Genomic DNA, 21,920 nt, shown 5'->3' on the forward strand with positions numbered 1-21,920 from the left:
TTGTTGAGGGTGGTGGGTGGGTGGGTGGGTGGGTGTGTCTTTGTGGGTGTACTAGAAATGAATATATCCTTTACTTCTTCAGCTACCCTGGATGTTAATGAAATTTGAGTTGTACTAAGGTTGACTTGTATCTGACTGTTAGGGTAAGTGTAAGAGTGCAGTTGACAGGCCTCATAGGAGCCAAAATCAATTCTGTAAGTCACAATTGGCAGGTTATAGATTAAGTGCCAGAAATGGTATATGTGTCCAGGATCTAATTAAAGCAGATGAGGAGAACTGCTGCTCTGGTAAAATGGCAGGGCTGGGTAGGAAGGAGATGATAGCCTGTGTGAGTAGTTGGTGTTGGTCTACTGGACTTTTGAGCATATTTTAGACCTGGCAGTACCAAAGCTTTGTTTACTTAACTAGTATACATTCTGATTACTTACGTAGATGCTTTTAGTATTCTGTACTTGTTTTTAAATAGGCCACTTTTAAACTTTCTTTGTAGATTTTAAGAATTCAACAATAAAATGTCTGTTATCATAATCATTATTAATAAATGTTCATCTTTTTAGTACCAATGTAATTTGAAAAATATTTTAAATCTTAAACAGCTGAAATGACTTTTTTATTTTATTTTATTTTTTCTGTTTTCTTTAAGCCATAAAGATGAGTTTACCATTATTCCTGTACTGGTTGGAGCTCTGAGTGAGTCAAAAGAACAGGAATTCGGAAAACTCTTCAGTAAATATCTAGCGGATCCTAGTAATCTCTTTGTGGTTTCTTCTGATTTCTGCCATTGGGGTAAGTTCTAGTTTTAACACATGGTAGATGTTATATATTTGTGGTTAAAGGTTTCTTTTTGTTTCAAGCTCTGATTCTCAATTCTTGATTACTCTATGGAAAGTTTTTTTGTAGTTGCTATGTTTAAAAGTGAATAAAGGAGGCTTTTGGTCATTTAAAAAGGAGGAGCAGAGGATATAGGCACATTTCCAAAGGCGACTGGTACAATTGGATTCACACTGTGAGGGCATCCTTGCTTTTGAACACTTTTGTTAGTGGGAGTTAAAACCTGTTAACCCCATATTTGTGTACATATGTATGGTAGGTTCTTTGCGGTCAGGTTTGGTAGATAGAACACATTCTTTACAATGTAGAAGAGTAGTGTGTGCTATACTAGTCCTTTTCTGATTTTCTTTTTTGTAATTAGTTCTTTTTTTTTTGGTGAAAAACTTTTTTTTTTTTGGCCCACAGTTGCAGTTTTTTCAGTTACCCTCTAATATTAGAACATACAGGCTCTTAGAACTGTGGTCTTCACTGGTAATGCTTTATAAAAGTAAGGACTCTTAAGTGGGTTTGTGATTATAAATTAAGAGGAAGGATCTTTTATAGTGGCTAGATGATAAAGAAATGGTGCATGGTGGATAACCTCTTTCAGTAAACTGATTTTGCATTCATTGAGTACTATTTGCTTTCATCTATCCATAAATGTCTTTTAAAGTTTCATTCCTTCTAGGATATACCTCTTTGACTCATTTCTTCACTGTTTTAAGTCATACCTTTTGCTTTTATTATAAAGAAACGTAAAACCATAATTTTAAAGATAAAGCACTAGAATGCCAGGAAACATCCTCAGTAAGTTATGTAGGGAGCCCTGGCTTTCTCTTGCGAGGATCGGTAGCATTTAACCTGCCTTGCTTAGGTTCTCTCTCGCATCCTTCCCTGACTTCTTAAGTTATACTCTCAGCTCTACTGTCTTGCATGGTATAGATATTAGAATGTGTAACGCTGTTACTTAATTTTCACTAGTTCTCTATAAGTTTGATTTTCCTCCTAGGGGAAAGGTTTGAAAATACCTGGAAACGTTATAGATTTTGAAGGATGGTGAGGTTCTGAATGAAACGAAGAGTCTAGGGAAGTTGCTGAACATCGTGGAGTGCGCAGAGCAGCCCCACCTCTCCATGAAAAGATGTCTGTACCGTGGAGGTCAGAAGCTTGTCTTAGGGTGCAGCATAGCTGAGCTTCCTTCTAAGCCCTTCTCTCAGCCCAGAGGCTCTTCCGTGACTCACTCAGCTGTCTGGTTTGCGCTGTTCTTTGTGGCAGAAGGACTTTTTTATTCATGTAACGATCTTACTTAGATTTTAGGGCCCAAATAGAAGCTTAGAAGGGAATTCCTTTCTTAGGACTTACAGATTTAGTCTTAGTTGGTCTTTAAAAGTAAGGAATACTATTATGATAAAGGTTGCTTTTCTCAGTGTTGTGAGTTTCTTTCTGTAACAAGACATGCTTATATTTTAGAAATAAAAATCATGAAGCAAGTAGTTTTTTCTTTTTTGAAGGCTTTTATAAATTTCTTAATATTGCTCTCTGACCCTGTTTTCCAGGTTGCTTTCTCTTAAGTTGGCAACACACAACCACAACAAAACCTACAGAAAATGTGTAGGCAGGTCAGCCGGCCGGTCTTCCTGCCTGCCTGCCTTCCTTCCTTCCTTCCTGCCTTCCTTCCTTCCTGCCTGCCTTCCTTCCTTCCTTCCTTCCTGCCTTCCGATAAGCATAAGCTTTCACTGTGTTACCCACAACCATGCCAGCCTCAAATTTACGGCCCTCCTGCATCTGTCTTCTAAGTGCTGGGATTGCAGGCATGTGCCACCATGCCTATTTAATAGATGTAATATTCCTGTTTTATGCCTTTGTGTGGGGTCATCTTTTTTATATGAATAATAATTTTTTTAAATGTTTTTTTTCAAGACAGGGTTTTTCTTTGTAGTCTGGCTGTCCCAGAGTTCACTCTGTAAAACTGATTGGCCTTGATCTCACAGAGATCCTTCTGTTTCTGTCTCCTAAGTGCTGGGACTAAAGGCTTGCACCACCATTGCCTAGCTAATAAAGCTGATAAAGAGGGATCTGTCTGTCTGTCTGTCTGTCTGTCTGTCTGTCTACCTACCTACCAACTGACCTACCACCCACCCACCCACAAAGATCTTAGAAAGTTACCTAGGCAGTTTCTAAAAAAGAAATACTACAGGATTTCTAGGTGACAATTGAAAAAAGAAAATAAAAACCCTCAACGTTTTCGAAGGCAGGTAAATGCTAGCTGTGAGGAGTGTGCAGGCCTGTTTGTGTTTATCTTCGGTGGTTACAGATGGAGCTTTCCCCGTGCTCAGTTTAGTCAGCACTGTCGCTAACTGTCTCATTAAGTGTTCACTCAGCATGTGAGGGCACAGACTCTTTCTGAGTAACTTGGCCAGCAATATGGGATATAGTGTTAGGTGTGACACCGTAAGAAATAGTAATTGTTCCTTTGTCAAGTATAACACTTTCTGTTTTGCTTGCTTACTTATTAAGGTGAATAGTTAGACAACTACTCACAGGTTTCCCTAGTAGGAGTCAGTTTTATGTTTTTAAATTCATGTTCTGTGTTAACAGTTTAGCTCTTCATGAAGGTTGGCGTTTTGTTTTGTCTTCCTTTTCTTCTTTTTCCTCCTGTTGCAGAATCTTGCTATCTCAGACTGGCTTTGACTTTGCATCCTTCTGCTCAGTCCCCTAAGTGGGACACATGCACGTGTCACCGCATCTTGCACTTTTTCTACTTGTAAAGATATGGTACATGATACATAGCAACTGTGGTGGTGAATTGTCAATAATTTCAGAGAAATGATTCAGCTCTTTAGTCTGTAGAGATCTTAAAAGTTTCATTGCCTTAGGCTCGTCGTAATTCTAAGTAGCTGGTTTTTGAAGTAAAACTGCTTAATTGATTAAGGTGTACTTCACAAGTTACACTGATACATGTGCAGTGGACTTTTGTTTCTATTGAGTTAGGCTACTGGTAGTGAATACTTTTCTGTTTCTAGTTTATTTCTTCTTTGTACAGCTTTTGTGGAAATAGCGAGAAAATTGCCTGTAGAGACCCTTGGGAATCTGCCATACAAGGCAGAAGTGTAGTTTTTCTCCTTGGCTATATTTATTAGCCAGTATCTCATTATAAAAACAATTTGTTTTTATAAAAATATATTTTGCTTTAATAGGTATTCATTTTTAGAGAGACATCAGAGACATACAAATAGAGAGACTAAGGTATTCTGGTGTTCTTTTGGAGAGGAGCAAGGCACAGAAAGGCAGGAACCTATTCTGTTAGCTCATTCTTTGTTTGCCTGGTTGAGTTCCCTAAAGTGTAGTTCTGCGTTCAGTCAGTGCTGTGCATCTTGTCATCGTCGTACACATAAGATGCCTCAGGACTGCAGTGTGCAATGAATAATCCTCTCACCTTAGCTGCTAGCTTTTGATTTTTATCTTGGCTTAGTAAGATTTAATACTTACTATTTATCAAGTTTAATATTTATCAAGTTCTATTAATACTTAATATTCTTACTATGTTCTACATCCTGGAGGATGGGTCTGTGTAGAACAAATTTATCTGCATTTCCTTCAGTTATTCTAATTTTTATTCTGTTTAAGTTTCAAGTCTGATAGTCTCCATTATATACTGTTCCTGTTTGTTTTATGTCTTTTTGGACTTTATGTTTACAAATTTAGATTATTGACAGCTTTCATTAGCATAACTTTTAATAAACGATTAGCAAATTTCTAAACAAAATCAGACCTAACACATGGAAGTAATCTTCTGTTAATTTCCTTGGTAGTGATTTGCTGATCAGTTTCAATCAATTTACAAAGTAAGCACTTATGACAGTATTTTGTTAAAATACAAATATAATCTACTGCAGTCTCTTCAGCAGTTTAAAATATGCTGAGAATTATATCACTTCTTTCTTTTTTTTCTTTTTTTTGAGAAGCTTGAGTTACTTATTCAAAGTGACCTTACCCAAAGTAATAATAAAATTTATACTATGTTCAGATATTCTGTACTGCTCATTAAGTGATTCATATATACTCTTTTTCCTGGTAAAGTTTTTAGTGCAGAGACCTTCCCATTTTAGAAATGCTTAAGTTCGAAGTATAATGTTAGCTAATTTCTAAAATGTATCTCATCCAAGCCTGCATGTTCATCACTTCGAGTCTTTGTACATTTTGGTGTCACGGGTTTAGGTTTTGACCTTTGCAGTGTTGATTATAATAAGGCAGATACTTTCCCACTGTAACAGTTTTCAGGATGAACAGTTGCTGAGGATGTTCTTGTTTGATAGGACTAGACAGTATTTCCTTTGTGAAATACATTTTTTTTTTTTTTTTTTTACTGTGACTTCAGTTATAGGTGTTCCAGGTTTAGGACCTCCTTGTAGGTGGCCTGGTAATATCCCTAATGGATTTGTTTAAGGATTCAAACATTTGAAAATGGCTCACATTAGTAAGTGATAAGCAGGTGTACACAGAGCAGTTTTCATTTGTCATGTATTTGAAAGGCTTTCCTATTAACTGATGATATTTTGGGGGTTTTATAGATGAACATTACTAGGTCATTGCTTATTTATTTCATGGTCAAGTGTGTAGCATAATATTGAGGTTTTAATTTTTTTTCTTTTTGTTTTGAGATACTCGAAACATAGTATTGGTTCTTGTACCATTCATTGTTGTTTGTCCTCATTAGTTGATTGTCGTGTGTTAAACAGACATCCTTGGAGCTTACTCTCCACACTCTGTGAATCCACTCATTAATCACCAGTCACCTTTGGAGATGGGAAAATTACTTACCTGTATTTCTTTTTCTCAGAAAGCGTGCTCTGGAATGGATTCACAAATGAGCTACCCTCCTTCCCTCAAAGAGTAAGGTTTCTGCTTTACAGGATTTTTTTTCCTTGGGTTATTTTTCCTCTCATCTTTTGAATTTGAAAAGAACTGAGGGAAGGCACCTGAAGAAACCACTGACATACTCACTAGGGAGTTCCAGAGCTTGTCCTGCCCCTAGGGCGGTGTCCATGGCTCTTAAAGCTAGAAAGCTCATACTTGAAGTTGAAACAGGGGCTCAAAGAATCCATTTTCCCAGTGTACCTTCTGAAAGGATAAGTTTCAGGTAAGTAATTTTCTCTACTATGTGATATGCTTTATTCATACTTAGAAAAGGATGCACAATTCCCACCCTCCAGCAATGGACACAGCTGGATTTTTTTCAGTCAGCTTCATAAGTTGTCCTGAAAGCCAGAAATATAAAAACTGAGTAAAATATATTTGCTCAGAATTTATTTTAAATGAACAATTAAAAATAAGGATGGATTTATGATCAATGTATTATGCTAGGGCTGTTATTTCCTTTAGTAGTGAATGAGATCTTGAGAAATTTACTTTTAAGTAAGAAAGAAGACAGTATCTTGACTCAGTTCCAAGCAGTGGTTGACTATATTTATTTGTATGTGTGCACATGCATATGGATGCTTGTGTGCATGCATACATGTATACATTCAGGCTAAACAAGATAAAGGCAACTATTTACTTCAGATTAGATGATGTTTCTCTATTGACTAGAATGGGTTGATCACGTAATTTGAAAATACTTGCAGAGTTTTAATGATTATCATGATAACAGTATGAGCTGTTATGAGTAAAATACGCAGTAGCTGCATGTACTGAAAAATTAACTTTATTGAGCTATTCAACCATATATATCTAATTTTTATGCTACTAAATTTGAATTGGTCTCAAAAAATAAACAGGTAGCAAAATAGTAAACATTTGCTTCAATTGGTTTCCTATGTTTGTTCTCATTTGCATTAAATTGCACCATGATTTCAGTATTTTAAAGTATTTCAAGCATCTGTGACTTTGTTTAGAAATACTTTAAAAGTAAAAGAAATACTGATAAAAGTAAGCCATATGTGTGATATGATGTCACTTAAACATACTGTTAACAGTCCTTTCTTGCTTTCCTGGTAATGTTGTAACTTGAAAAACAGGGCTTCACTTGGAAGTGAGCAGAAAGGACTTTTAAGTAGCAAATGACTATTTTTAAAGCACCCAGGCATAGAAGTCTTTGTATAAGGTTTAAGGTTTACAGATAGTAGCTAAAAGGAATGGCTGTTTGCAGAAGCAGGGAAAAGAGAACACAATGGTATAAACCTGAAACAGTCCAGGTTATAAAGTTGAGAGGGTACTTTGATTTCTTACAGAATCTTATTTTTAGAAGAGAGGCAAGGGAGCAGAATTTCTTGTCTAAGGCGTTCATAATTGCCTAACAAAAGACAGACAGCTTTATCAAAAGAAGATAGTACTGATGAATTCAGTCAGTCAGTGGGCTAGACTGGCTCACTTGGAGATTTTTCTTTGCAGTTTTCTCACAACTTCCTGGCCAGTGAGGTAAATGGGGTCAGTCTTTCAGTTCTCACTGTCTAGTCCTTATTGCTGTGTGTAACACCCATCCCCACTGTTGGGCAGTCCTTACTACTGAATGTAATATACATATGTCTTTATGGCCAGACAGTTCTTACTACTATGTTAGCACACATCCTCCTTACTACTGTAACATACATCCTCACAGTAGGACAGTCCTTATTACTTACTGTGTGTAATACACATTCTTTGAAGAAAAGCACAGCTGTAACCACCTTTTAAGAAATTTGAGAAAAAAAAAAAGATGACTTATTTAATATAAAGGCGTTGAGGGCTGGCAAGATGCCCTTATGAGTTTATGTTCTTGCCATCAATCCTGAAATCTGAATCTGATTCTTGGGATTCATAAGGTAGCTGGAGAGAATTGACAATGTAGGTTGTCCTCTCACCTCTACTTGCACACTGTGGCATGTATGTGTGCACTTGCACGTGCACACAGACAAAAGTGAATTAAAGTAACGAGGCATTGGTGATCACTTTTGTCTTTACCAATTCTTCCAGTTCAGGGACTGCAGTATGTGTCACACCTTGGCAGTGTGCAGTCATTTTTGTTTTACATTCAAAAAGCTCACAGCATGTTTAATTCTAAGATACCAGTTACAAGAGAATTTTAATAAGAGTTTGGCTAATAGTTATTACATTGAACGGCACAGGAGGCAATGTAAACAGTTTAAAAATGAAAATCAAAGAATATGATGTATTTTAGGAACGTTAATAAAATAGCACAACATACGGAATATTGAATTCTATAGTATGTTTTTTAAACATAATACCAAGGAGAGTTATAATCTCGCTCTGAGTGTTATATGTAAGATACCGTTTTCAATAAGATGAACAAGAAACTTCAAAGTATCATAATAACTCCAACCAAATCTGCTTTCTCAGTTGTGGGGCTAGGTAGAGCTGTAGACATGACGCCTAACACCATTAGAAATGCATTTTGGCAAAGCTTTAAAAATTAGGAAAATGGGGGCTCAGTGGTTAAGAACACTGGCTATTCTTGTAGAGGACCTAGCTTTGATTCCCAACACCTAGTTGGAGGCTCACAGCCAACTGTCGTCAGTTCAGGAGAACTGATACCTTTTGGCTGCTATGATCACCAGGCATGTGTGTGATAAACATACATACATGCAGGCAAAACACATAAAACACACATAAAAATAATTAAAAATCAGAGAGAAAACATTAAAGAAGCACCACATTGTTGAAAGCTGTCTTAGGGGTATCTGATAATACATCATAGTTAAGTAATTTGTAATTAGTTATGGCTATTAAATTTTGGAGTTCTTATTACTGCAGTAGGAAGCAACTTATTTTCTTAATCTTTTTTTGTTTTTTCTTTAAGTTTTTTTTTTTTTTTTAACTTCTGCTGTAGAAGTACAACTGAGCATTGACTATTTTGTGCTTGTACTTTTAAGTGGGATGTCATTTTAGTGTAGGGCTATTGACCCATTCTTCTGTGAATTCTGTTCACATTGCACAAGGCACATGTATCAGTCCTTTTCCTTAAAATACTAATTACCATAAAAGTCATGTAGGCTACAAGTATCACTGACCCACACATTTGCTTCTGTCAGAGAAATCAACACTGATAAACTTTCATTTTTTTGTCATACTGAGACAGTTGGCTTAAACAGATTTTCTTGAGTCATACTTTTTGGGTTCATCATCAATTATAGACTGACATAATGTTTAACAATGCTTCGTGTAACCTTAAGCTCTTTTGTTTCCTTATTCCTGTATTGCTGGTGCTTTAAAAGTTTCTGCAGTATGAAATATTTTTTTAACATCTTCAAATTCTGGTGATGTATCATTTCTTTATAACCTTCCCAAATATGCCTCTTATCTTTATGTTGAGGACTCTTGGGAACTGATTCTTGAAAAGGCTTAAGCTATGCTTTGCCCTTTATGAGGACTGAAATTATTTGGTAAGCGCTTGCTTTCTTTTTAGCTTCTAATTTTTCCCTATTTTATTTTGTACATGATATTTGTTTCAAGGTCAAAGGTTCCGTTACAGTTACTATGATGAATCCCAGGGGGAGATTTATAGATCCATTGAACATCTAGATAAAATGGTAAGTCTTTCAGGTGTGGGGTTTTAATGCTCTAAATCCTTTTCTTTAATTCCTGATTAGTGATTTGAGATTTAGTATGTTAAAATATGCAATGGCCTAACAGTTCTTTCCCTTTCTTGATTAAAAGTACAAAATGCAGTATGTCCTCAAATGAATAATTCATTCCTTTAAGAACTTTCCTTCATCTTCTGTTTGATTATGAGAATATTTAAAAGCAATCATATACACATTTTAATTATATTTTTGGAGAAGTATTTGGTTTTAGGGGCAGCAGCACATTATGCTATGACTTCTGTTAAGCTGCACCCATAGGAGATAGATGTGATGGACTGGTTGTAATTCCTATTTTACTTGATAGCCATCTGAAGTAACTTATTTTGAGTCTTTTTGAACTATGTTACTGTTCTTTGAAATGTATTAAAGTATCTTAGTGTTTAATATTTAGATTTGGTTTCTTAATTGGCCAGACTATTATTCTTGAGTGATGGTGATGATTTTATGAACTAATTAATAACGTACATACATACATATATATATAACTGAAAACCATAAATGTTTGGCTGAAACTCCAGTTTTTCAATTACTGTCTTTTTGCTTCTGGATATAGTGATATTACGCCCTTTAGTTCTTAATTTTTTTCCTTTTTCTTTTTTTTTTTTTTGCTTTGGTATATATTAAACTCAGAGCTCTGCACATACAGGGCAATGCTCTCCCACTAAGCTGTGTTCTGAGTCTGATGGCATAAATTTATTATAGGTTTTAGTAATTTAGAAAATTTAAATTTTTCTCTGCTACACTACAGGAATTTTACAAGTACATCATTTTAATGTTTTTAAATTTTCAGAAATGGGTTGGGGATTTAGCTCAGCGGTAGAGCGCTTGCCTAGCAGGCGCAAGGCCCTGGGTTCGATCCCCAGCTCGGGGGGTGGGGGGGGAGAAAAAAAATTTTCAGAAATGTTTTGTTAGGGATTACATCTTATTCCAGATGTTTCAAAACCTCTTAAAGTGAGTTTATTACGTTAGTGAATTTAGTAATTTAAAATTTTATAATTTTGAGTTTTGGTAAGTCTTATTGTTATAGTCTGAATTATATTTTCACTATTCACTTTGAAATGTCTGTGGTCTTTTTAGCCTGTATCTACTAAGGTTACTATAGAACATACCTTAAGAAAACTGGAAAACTTTTTATCTATTTATTTTTATTTTATTTATTTATTTATTTATTTTTTTAAGATATTTAGATTACTATCTTTTTCCCCCTCCTTTTTGGCCATCGGACTTTCCAATGTTGCATTTTACCTTGTTTTTCTAAATGCAAATTTAAAAAATGAATTATATTCTTATTTTTTTAAAGTATTGGTAGTTGTATTTTAAATTCTTAAAATTTAATGTCAAATAGGTAAATTTGGTGTGCATTTTAAGGAATATTCAGGGTGGCAGGGTTGTCAGCCATTTGATGTGTGACTTGTGAGGTCATTTCAGTTCTCTAGTCCTTGTCTGCCTTGATGATGTCTAAGTCACTGTAATTTTAGGATTACACAGTAATTTTATCGGCCAGGGTAACCTCAGATTTCCAGTCCTGCCGGCTTGTGCCACAACATCCTGCTCCAACACATCACACTAGAGAGTTTCCTCACTACCAAGGATTTTCAAAGCAAATAGCATGTGTGCATGTGTGTGCACGTGTGTGTGCGTTCATGCGTGCGTGCATGTGTGTGTTTAACAAGTTGTATTTAATTTTATGAAACTGTACTTCTTGCACCAAAACCAGTAAAAATGTCTTGATCCAGGACTGTTCTCTTAAGCTCTTATTTACCAGGTTTTAGCTTTAGTATTTTTATTGGAGTGTCATAAACAGCTTCCAAATTCAACATGGCAACATTGAAAACTTCTGATTTTCTCTTGACAAAAGTCTGTTTTTACAGACTATTCTAAGTCATTCGATAGTGACTTACACTTTCTCAGCCATTGCTGTCCTTTCAGTCTTCATACCTGAAAGAAAGCCCGAACAGACGCTTGAACTCAAATCACATTGTGTCATTGGCTCAAAGATTGTTTCTTGTGCGCCAGAACTATAATATTCTCCTGTTCTCTCCTCCCATCCTCCAGCCCCCTTCAGTGGGCTCTGGACAGACTGCTGGTTGGTTCTGTTTGCCACACATCTCCAGCTTCTGCCTTTCAGTCTTTTTATACTTACTATTTCACTTATATACCTCAAGTCTTTGTTTCTTTTAAAAACAGGGTTTAACTATGTATCCCTGACTGGCCTTGAACTCAAAAAGAACTGCCTTTTTCAGATTCTACTTCCTGATTGCTGGAATTAAAGGCATGTAACATCATGCCTGACTCTTACTCTTAACCCTCTCAGGAGGGTGTACTGGGTACCTTGTTTAATTTGACATTCTTCACCCAGCATTTGTTCCCTAACTCTTAGTCAGCTTCACTGTTGACTTGTAAAGACCATTTTTTTTTCTGATGTATCCAAAGGATCTGGAATAGTGATTACAACATAAAAACTTAAATATTTTTCAAATGATGAATGTGTAAAATAATCTTCCTATAAACACAGTTGAAAACATGAGCATATTAATATGAAAGTGAATAGAAGAAAGATAATGTATAGTAAATTAATGTCTTAAACATCAGTATCCACACCCAGCTGTGTTGGAAGGTACAGTGGAGTACTTAGACCCTTGTGTATAGTACCAACCAGGACAGCAGCAATAAACACAACTAAACACACTACTGCAGGGCATTTCTCGGTGAAGGAAATCAATAAAACTTTTAAATAAAAGAAACCATTATATTTCCTCCTTTAGATGATGATTCTACCTCTAGGAAATTCATTCTTTATTGAAACCATGAATTTTTTTCTGTTGTTATATACCATAGAAATTGTACAGGTAATTAGAAGTAGGACTTCTTCCTAAGCCACACGCCAAAGGTCTTATGGGTGGAGATCAGTTATTTGTGTACAGTATTTCTCAATTACCAGCATCCTTAGATCGTACAAAATCTCAAACTACCTTGGTGTTGGGGACAACCAAAAATATGTTTGCCCTATTTTCTTATGGCCTTCATGTGAACAATTACTCTGTCAACTTGCCTGGCTTTCTTATTATTTATTTGTTTAGTCACTGCACATCCTGATCGCTACCTTCCCCTTCCGCAGTCACCCCTCCCCATAGTCTTTCTCCTCTGAGAAGGTGGAGGTCCCCCTTAGTATTCCCCCAGGCAGCTTTATTTTTATTTTCTCTACTTTCTGCTGTGTGATTACCATTTCTTTATTGATTAGGTTAGTGTAATTCACAGTAAAAGTTTATGTGACATACAGGCTGCTCTATGCAATTTACTTGGTTTTGACGATTACTCCGTTGTATAGAAAGCAGATTCTTCAAGATCAGGTGTCTCAAACAACTAGCCATTTGGAGTGTTTTAGGGAAAAGACTGTAACTTAGAGATGGTGACAGTGGAGTTTGGAAAAAATGGATCAAATTAAGATACTTTGATAAGCAAAAGTTCTTCATTGTCAGGTCATCTTTACTGGTTTGTAGTTTAGGGAGATACAAGTTTTTGAAGTCTTGCCACACTGATGGTAAGGATGCCCGTGATGGTAATAGTTAAACAATCCTGTCCTTACCCTGATGTCACATATGAGAAGAGCTGTTTGCAGTGTCAGAGTCTCAGCACCTTTCTAGCTGTAGCTCTGTAGGTGAGTTTGTGTTAACCGCCCTTTCTCTGTTGACTAGAACGTGGGCAGGGCTCTTAGGTCTTTTTCTGTTGAGCTTAAAAAAGGAACGTTTTATTAATTAAAAGAGTGAGCTGTGTGTGGTAAACACAGGCTGACTTCTATGTTTGCCCCAGATTTCCATTAGATGTCTAATTACCAAAACCTTACATGTAACTTTTATTTCAAAACCTTGGGATATAACTTGTTGTACTTGAGTATTTGTTGTAAGCTAGTGTACCCAAGTTTAGTATTTGAAGTAACATTTGACTTGGAGTTAATTTTTGTGGTTGTGTATTGGAGCTGTGATTTTGTGAAATATATTCTGTGTAGAATTTTTTTAAAGGTTCATAAACGTATCCTTATTAGCATGCTGTTAATTTGATTTATAGACTAATTTTTAGAGTATATGAATAAAATAAATGGCTAGCTCAATAAACTCAAGTGGCTTTTCAAGTGAATAAAGATGTCTGCAATTCTGAATATATTAGAAGTTGAATATTGGGTTGGAGAGAAATGGCTCAGCAGTTAAAGGCTAGGCTCACAACCAAAAATTTAAGAACTTGAATATCCATGATCTTAAAATCTAAAGTCTGAAATACTCCCAAATCTAGAACTTTTGTTGTCTGACATGATGCCACAAATGATAATTGCACACCTACAGTGTGACAGGTCACAGTTAAAATGGAGGTACACTGACAGTGTTAAGTGAAGTTGTCTGAGGCAGTGTGGTGTGGGAAGCAGTAATGAGTTTGTGTTTACGACTTCACTGCCATCCCTCCCAGGGCATGTTATTTACACATAAATATTTAAAAAAACGTACCCCCCCCCCAATACCACCCACTTTCAGTTATCAAGTATTTTAAATAAAGGGTGCTCAAACTGTAAGAACTATTCATTTTCAAAGTCTAATAGGCCTTTTAATTATAAGAGTTTAGACTGTATCTGCTTAGAATTACTAAGTTAATCAAGTTTTTTTTTTTAAATTGGAAAAATCTTTTTATTGCTGTTAAAATGTTAAAATGTTAAGTTGCTTTGAATTGCAAAAGAACCTCTGAATGACTTGGAAACAAAATAAAACAGAAAAAATGCTTATAGGAAAATAAATATGTCTTAAGATTGTTACAGTTAGGAAGAGAACTATATGTGTAGAAGATTACAATTTGAAAGTCCTAATGGTTTTATTAGCTATCTATTCTTGGTGAGTAGAGTAGTATTTTATAACTTAAGTTTTTATATCAACAAGCAGAATATATTTTAAGATAATAATCTTGTAAATGTTTGATTGCTTAAAATATTAGCCCTATTTACATGTGTTTTCAGTATATAGTAAGTGGTGTCATTTTTACTCTGCTAATTTTGGGTATACCTTTTATTATGTGAATTTTGGGGGGTTTCATTACTACTAATTACTAAAATTACTTTTCAGGGAGAATCTAAAAATGGCTATTGTAGCCATTCAGCTTATTAACTTAGTCTCCTTATTTACTTTGAATATCATCTACCATCCTCTTTCCTACTGTTTGGAAAGGAGAATGTTATAAAGTGAGGCTTTTTTCTCTTGAATTTATGCCTTATCTTTATTAGACTTGACAGCATTCTCTGTAATGTAGTCACTTGTTAATGTGTTGGCGTTTAGCATGGTACCTTTGGGTAGGGTTTGTTTGCCCTTGGCTTAGGATTATTTGCACTGTTAAATTTTTGTATCTTGATTGTTCTTCAGGAAGTTAGGACATTCCTTTTCCCTGATGAGTATCTGTCTTCAAGTGAATGTATTTGTAGTTCTGGTACTTGATGATTTGCTGATTAATTATGTGGTCATTATTAAAAAGGCATGCTTTTTCTTACTTATAAATGCCTATAAAACATGTTACTCTTGGGTTATTTTAGTAAGATTTACTTCTATGTTATAACAATAGCTATTTTGATTACTATAGAGAAGATAATTATCAGAATTTTGAATTTGGAGCTTTTTCAGTATCTCCTCTGTTTAGTTGCAGATTGACCATTTGGAATTTGATATCACAATTTTTTAGCCATTGCTTGGAGAGTCAGCAAAATGATACATTTAATACACACAATCCCAAAATTAGAGACTTAACATGTGTTATACAGATTACTAGCTAAAACTGCTAAATTATGAAATACTTTCATACTAAAGAGAGGTAGGCTTTAGTGTTTATAATATTTCTTTTTCTTGAAGCTGAAATAAGTGTTGACTCATTTCATAGCTTATTGGCTTTTATGCAAATAGTCAAGTTTTGCAAAGCCATAGGAAGCCTTCTGTTGGCTGGACACTCACTAATCATAACTCCTTGGGTTGGTAGTAATAGATAAGTTAGCTAGGCTTATTTGGGAAGCATTTTGTTTTTCATTGTATTAGAATTTTGATAATTGCATTGAACTAGCATTTTTGTCCTCTTGCAAGATTGGTATTAGTCATTTTACACCTACCAAGTATATGTGATATGCTTGTCATTATTCTGCCTTGGTCAGGGGATGTCACATTAATAATTTTATCCTCATGTTTTCATGTATTTTGTAAATTTTCTGGGTTGGAGAGGTTCACTCATGAGAAAAGACCCCATTTCCTCTACCTTCTCTTTATAAAGACATGCATTAAAACATTGTGTTTGTCAGAGGTTTGAAGGAAACAAAATTAATTCTTGGCACTTAGTATACTTGAAATAGTTAAAGTTTTAACACATTGTCTCTTATTTCCATTTTTTCTTTTTGTAGTTTTTAGTTTCTCTTTATAATTTAACAAGTTTAATCTTTATTTTGAGTTCCTCATTTAGTAGTGTTTTCTCTACATTTGTAATATTTATCTTTTTATTAAGGGTTTCTTTGCTACTTACTTAGAATTCCTTGCTTCAAATGTAATTCTTCTTCTTCTCTTTGAATTCATATCAGTTTATAAATAAGTTTGTAGCAGCTGTGCTTGGAGATTTTATTACTAAAATGTATGTGGGAACTGCTCATCCTAGAACTTATTAATAAATGGATTCTATTTATGACTGTCTCACCTGTCATTTAGGAGCATTAAACTTTTTATAATGTGTACAACAATTATAGTTACGTTGATATTTGAGGAATCATCAGTGTAATTCTTGTACTTTGATAAAGCTAGTAATTATTCAGATAGAACCTATTGTTAGGAACTTTTAATGCTTCATTTCATGCATAGGAAAGTTATATCTTGACTGTTATGTTTCTAGATGAGAGTTATAAGTATCTTAGTATTATTACATATTGGCTTAGGATTACATTGTTTCTTTGCATCATATTGCATATTTTAGGTTTAACTTTTAATATTTATTTAAGCTCATACCAAATGTTATTGACCTAAAAAAGGCCCTTGGTTGTCAGGAGAAAACCAATGTAGCATTAAAAACTACTTATAGAATTAATGTATAAGCAAAGTGATTTTATACTTATATTTTTATGTCTTGGGTATATTTTCTAGAATTGATAATGTTTATGAAACATGTGGGTATTCTGAACAAGTTTCTTGTACAGTTAAGGTTTTGAAGCTTCTACTATAAAGCTTACATGTCACTAATAGCTACTGTATTCCAGATTACTTTATTTAGAATAATCCATCCGATTATTCTGTGATTAGACTGTTAAAGACATGAATAGACTTTAACAATAAAGTAGAATTTGTCAACTAAGTCCACTGAAATGACCATTTTAATTTCTCCCAGAAGACATTAATCTAGTGTTTTGAACATAAATATAAAAAGGGCTTGATCTAGATAAAGTAATGTGAGTGAGTAAATAATTTAGATAGCTTCAGTGGTTTGCTTGCCTATGTCAGTGAATAAAGCGTCTCTGTTTTAATGTGAAGAATATGTTATATGGGCTGGTGAAGGGGGTAAAGATGCTCACAACCAAGCCTGTCCACCTAGGTTCAGTCATTGGAACCCACATGGTGGAAGGAGAGAACTGATTCTCATAGATGTCCCCTGATCTCTAACTCATGCCAGGGCAAGCCAGTGGCTTCAGTCTCCTGTGTGTGCATGTGTATACACACACAAATAAATAATATCAAACAATTAAAAATATGTGAGTGCTTTTGGAGACTGCAAAATTTAGTATAAACAATTGTTCTGTTCATGGCAGTTTGTTTAGGGTACTCTAAAATTTCTTCATTCAGATCTTCAAAGACACTGGTTTAAAATAGAGTGAAGAACTTTCCTTCTTAGAACTGGTTCATATAAGATCTGTTAGTAAACTCATCATCTGCCTTATGAGTTTTGAAATAAACGACATTAAGTATTTTCTTAGTTTGTTGTGTTTTCTTATCAGAGACTTAGATAACCACATTTACAATCTTACACAGTTGTGATTCAGACTTACAGCTTTAAACAGTTATATGTCAAACTTAGATTTAGAATTTTTTAATGAAAACTTTCACAGATTTACTTTTGTAACTATTCTTTAAGGAAAATATAACATTCAGAAATGTGTTGTAGTGTCAATGTCCACTGGTAAAGGTGGCTTATAAGCATTTAAACTTAGAAAATAACCTCTTTCTATCAGTAGTTAACTATTATGAGATTACATTTCATGAAAGATTTTATATTTTCTAAGAATTGTTTAGTAATTTTTCTATGTGTAATAGAGAAATTAATAGGTCAGTTAAAATCTAATTAATAAATAATAAATTTTATCTTTTCTTTCCTTTTTTTAGGGTATGAGTATTATAGAACAATTAGATCCTGTATCTTTTAGCAATTATTTGAAGAAATATCATAATACTATATGTGGAAGACATCCCATCGGGGTGTTATTAAATGTGAGTACTCTCAGAAAGCCTGATGTTTAATATTTAATGCTGTCCTATTTAAAAATGTCCAAACTGTTATCATTGCAGTACACTGACATTACACCATTGGCTTTGTGTATATAACATCAGTTTCTTCCTGGTACCCTTTAATTATGGGTTTCTATTTTATTTGAATAAATTTATCACTGGAATACAGATCAATAATATCTGTCAACAGTTATTTAGAAGAGACTGTCAATTCTGATATGAGTTTCTTTTTCAGAAGATTGATTTCTATGTGGCGGGGGGAGGGGTATGGGTGTGGGTGTTTATGTTCTCACGCATGTAAACTTGAGTACATATACACATGAATGTTTCAATCACTATCAGAAATTAAATGGTCTTTGTGATTTAGTAATGCAAGATAGATTGTAATGCAAGATAGATTGTATATTTTTCTCTTTTAAACAATAATGGTAACATTTACTTTATTTAAAGAATGTGGGGGTTGGGGACTTAGCTCAGTGATAGAGCGCTTGCCTAGGAAGCGCAAGGCCCTGGGTTCGGTCCCCAGCTCCAGCTCCGAAAAAAAGAACCAAAAAAAAAAAAAAAAAAAGAATGTGAGGGGAAGCCAGGCTTTTAATTCAGCAGAAGTGAGTGTTTATCTGTGATTTGAGGGAGGCCAGCCTGCTCCACAGAGGGATTTCTAGAACAATCAGAGCTATATAATTGAGACTGTTTCTCAAACCAATCAAGAGTGTCAGAGTGAAGTTTTGGTTTAGTTGGATTTTAGAAACCTAAATTACATTTGTTTACCTCCTAATAATTAAGCATGAATTTTCTTAAAGTACAATACTCTTTAAGAAGATTGAGAACGTATATACTTAGGAAGATCCCAGGACAAGATTTAATTTGTTTGGAAAGGCATAGAGGAGGAACAACCAACAGTCAACACAAGGAGCTCGAAGGCCATTTTGTTTTAACTGTTTCGATTTGACAGTTGCATGTCATGGAGTTTTAGGAAGCCTTTTTACCTTGGTACAGAATTTCAGATTGTTTGAAGGAAAAGCCTATCAGGGAACTAAATTAATTTCTTGAACTTATATTAGAATAAGCTGCACTAATTTCCTGAAGTCCTAATTGAATGAAATGGGGCTTTTTTTAATGAATGAAATTATAAACCAGTATATAGTTAAATTATAAATCAGAGTATACCTTTTATACTTGTGAGTTAAATATACATTTCAAGTTGATTGTGAAACCTCCTGACATTTGCAATGACCAGGTTTTTTATATGATGTCTGTCATAATCAGCCTTTTCTTTCTTTTCTTTTTCTTTCTTTCTTTTTTTTTTTTTTTTTTAGGCTATCACAGAGCTTCAAAAGAGTGGAATGAATATGAGCTTTTCCTTTTTGAATTATGCCCAGTCGAGCCAGTGTAGAAGCTGGCAAGACAGTTCAGTCAGTTACGCAGCTGGAGCACTCACGGTCCACTGAAGCTCCGACCCTCAGGGACGCCACCTGCACAGACTCGTACTCTGTCTAGGGTCCAGCCTAGCCTTTACCAAGATGTTGGTTCTGGTGTGGGGGGATTCTGAAACCTCAGACTAATAGAACTCTTCTTCTTTTCTAGTAGGTGTAGTCCTCCTTAATTTCAACTCATTTTAAAAAATGCTTTCTAGTTTGGGGCAGTGGAAGGAAGGCTGGAATCAAAATATTTGCCCAATTGGCACACAGTGACTTGTAAAGCATTTAGCATATCTGAAATTTGCACTCTTTGCAGACTCATGCACATATATTCCGCTTTCAGAATAGTTTTGCAAATTGTACACAGACAAAGGGTGGAAGCTTTTTAATAAAAAATTGCATTTATAAATGATCTGTATTAGAATATAAGAAATCTCCAGTTACAGACAATTACTACCCATGTTGTACAACAGATACCTTCTATTTTAGTTGCTAATAAAGGGCTACACAACTCAAAATAGTCTGATTTAAACTTATTGCTTTGTGGTATAAATGGAAATTGTTTTTTTAATTAATTCTATCCCAGAATTTTTGTTAAAATGGCAAGCCTCAGCTTCTATGTAATAATGTTAGAATGTATTTTATTTTTACATTTATGTGATTTTTTTTAAATCACAGAAATTATAGTCATAAAAATTTAAAGTTAACTTTCAAAACTATAGTCATTGCCTTTTTGTGTGTGACATACCCTGATGTCATTATTGTATTGTAGTGCAATATAAATTCAAGGATGCTTTAAGGACAAATAGATTTAGTCCTTTACTTCAGTTGCTGTGTCTGATGGTCTGCAGATGAAGACACTGAAGAGCTCATCTGTGTTTCCAGTCACTGCAGACCACACACCACTCTGGTTTTGTTTTTGTTTTTTTTTTTGCTCCTGTAAGCAATTTAACTCACTCTGTAACTTGAATTTTTAGCAAGAAATTATTAACAATGATAGTAACAAGGCCTACTGGACTTCTGTTAGTCCTGCAGAAATTTTTTTTGGGGGAGGGCATGATTTTTGGTGCGGCTCTTCCAACTAAAATAATGGTATGGTGTTGTATTTCTTCATCATAGACTGGTCCTAGTCATTTGGGGAGTGTTAAGTCATTACGCCATCATGCACGTTGTCCATTATGCCCACTTGAACATAACACTGGGTGTTTATATAGCAGGGGAGAGTGTTTATGTCTTCAGGTTATACCCAAGTAGCACAAGCGTTAGATGCCTTGCACCAATTTTCTTTTGGAGATTTACATTTCTTATTTATTAAATATCAATTTTCTATTCTCAAGAGTGGGAGAAAATGATACTACCTTTTAGATTTAAAATTTACCTACTTATACATGTAGGGAATATACTCTTATACGTCAGTGTTTTTTCCCCCATTATTTAGATATGCTTTTGAGTACTATAAATATTTATTTCTTGTTTAATACAGATTATAAAAATTTCTGAGTCGAATAGTGAATTTTTAAAATAATGTTTTCGAGTATAAAATTTGAAAATACTGAAAAGTCAGAAGAAAAACCCATTACCTACAATCTCACTACCCCAGAGATAACACTGTTAAATATTTTTCTGTATTTACTTGTAGTCCTTGTGTTTTTTTAATGAGTGTGCATGTGTTTGTGTGTGTGCAATAAGAGAATTGAGATTATAGCACTCATACATTTGCGTTATGCCCTGTTATCCTACGTACCCATGTCTCTGAAAACACCCCTTTAAAATGGCTGTCTAATGTGCTGTGCTGTATGAAACAGCTCTCTTTGGATGTTAGGCTGTTTCTAATTGCCCACAGTTTTATAATGGTATGGACATTCTATGTAAATTAGACCCACTCTCTAGGAAATAATCATGAAAATGAAATAAAAGGTTTACATGATAATTTCATAGGCCCTTTAAAGATATGCCAAATTACATTTTCAACAGACTGTACCAGATCATCAGCACCCTCAGCAGCAGCATTTCTTCTAATCTTCAAGAAATTGTTAAGCAAGTAATTGTTTCTTTTTTAAAGACTTTCTAATTAATAATTTATTGTCTTTCTATAAATTTAGAATGTTTTTTTTTTTGAAAAACAACATTAAAGAGATGTTTAGTTCTAGGAGTGTGTTATACTGCACATTTTTGTTTGTTTATTTCCTGTGAGACATGATTGGCCTATGTAGACCATATTGACCTGGAGTTTTGTGTAGACCAGGATGGCCTCAAACTCATGAACAATGATCCTCCTGCCTTAGCTTCCCAAGTGCTGGGATTGGAGGCATGCAGTCTATATGCCCAGCTTGTACTGCTCTCTTAAAACTAGACTATTCCAACATCAGTTGTCCTTTCTTAGACTGTGAACAGGCTTTCTTTCTCATTACTTGTTTTAGAGTAGAAGCGGTTCTAAACCAGTAGTGTTGCTCAGTTCTAGTCTGTCTCTGCTCCTACGTAATTCTCTGAGCTGATGTTGCCATGCTGGCCGTGTTGAAGCTTCCTCATCTGTGCAGTTGACCTCCTTGTAACTTTAGTTTTTAGTAGATTTTGGCTTTACATGTTAAATTGGTACGCGATTAGATATTTTTGTTTCCACT

The 21,920-nt window shown here is 34.7% G+C and overlaps 1 protein-coding gene across 15 annotated transcripts in view; it reads left to right on the forward strand.

The window, feature by feature from the left end:
* The window catches only part of Memo1 (mediator of cell motility 1), an 89,751-nt gene extending 69,934 nt beyond the window's left edge, over nucleotides 1-19,817 (forward strand). For 6 of the 15 annotated variants that reach the window (XR_015621720.1, XR_015621718.1, XR_015621719.1 and 3 more), the window contains 4 exons: nucleotides 644-786; nucleotides 9,259-9,335; nucleotides 17,759-17,863; nucleotides 19,198-19,817. Coding sequence is in view for 6 of the 15 variants with exons in the window: in XM_087552501.1 (XP_087408627.1) it covers nucleotides 644-786; nucleotides 9,259-9,335; nucleotides 17,759-17,863; nucleotides 19,198-19,329 (457 nt within the window). In the remaining 9 variants the exon portion in view is untranslated. Of the gene's footprint in view, nucleotides 1-643; nucleotides 2,301-9,258; nucleotides 9,336-17,758; nucleotides 17,864-19,197 lie in introns of those variants that run through there. The other 9 variants (XR_015621717.1, XR_015621721.1, XR_015621715.1 and 6 more) reach the window with 4 other exon arrangements.
* The last annotated feature ends 2,103 nt before the right edge of the window (nucleotides 19,818-21,920 follow it).

The sequence above is a fragment of the Rattus norvegicus genome, chromosome 6 (assembly GCF_021556685.1).
Source record: "Rattus norvegicus strain SHRSP/BbbUtx chromosome 6, alternate assembly SHRSP_T2T, whole genome shotgun sequence".
Taxonomy (NCBI): domain Eukaryota; kingdom Metazoa; phylum Chordata; class Mammalia; order Rodentia; family Muridae; genus Rattus; species Rattus norvegicus.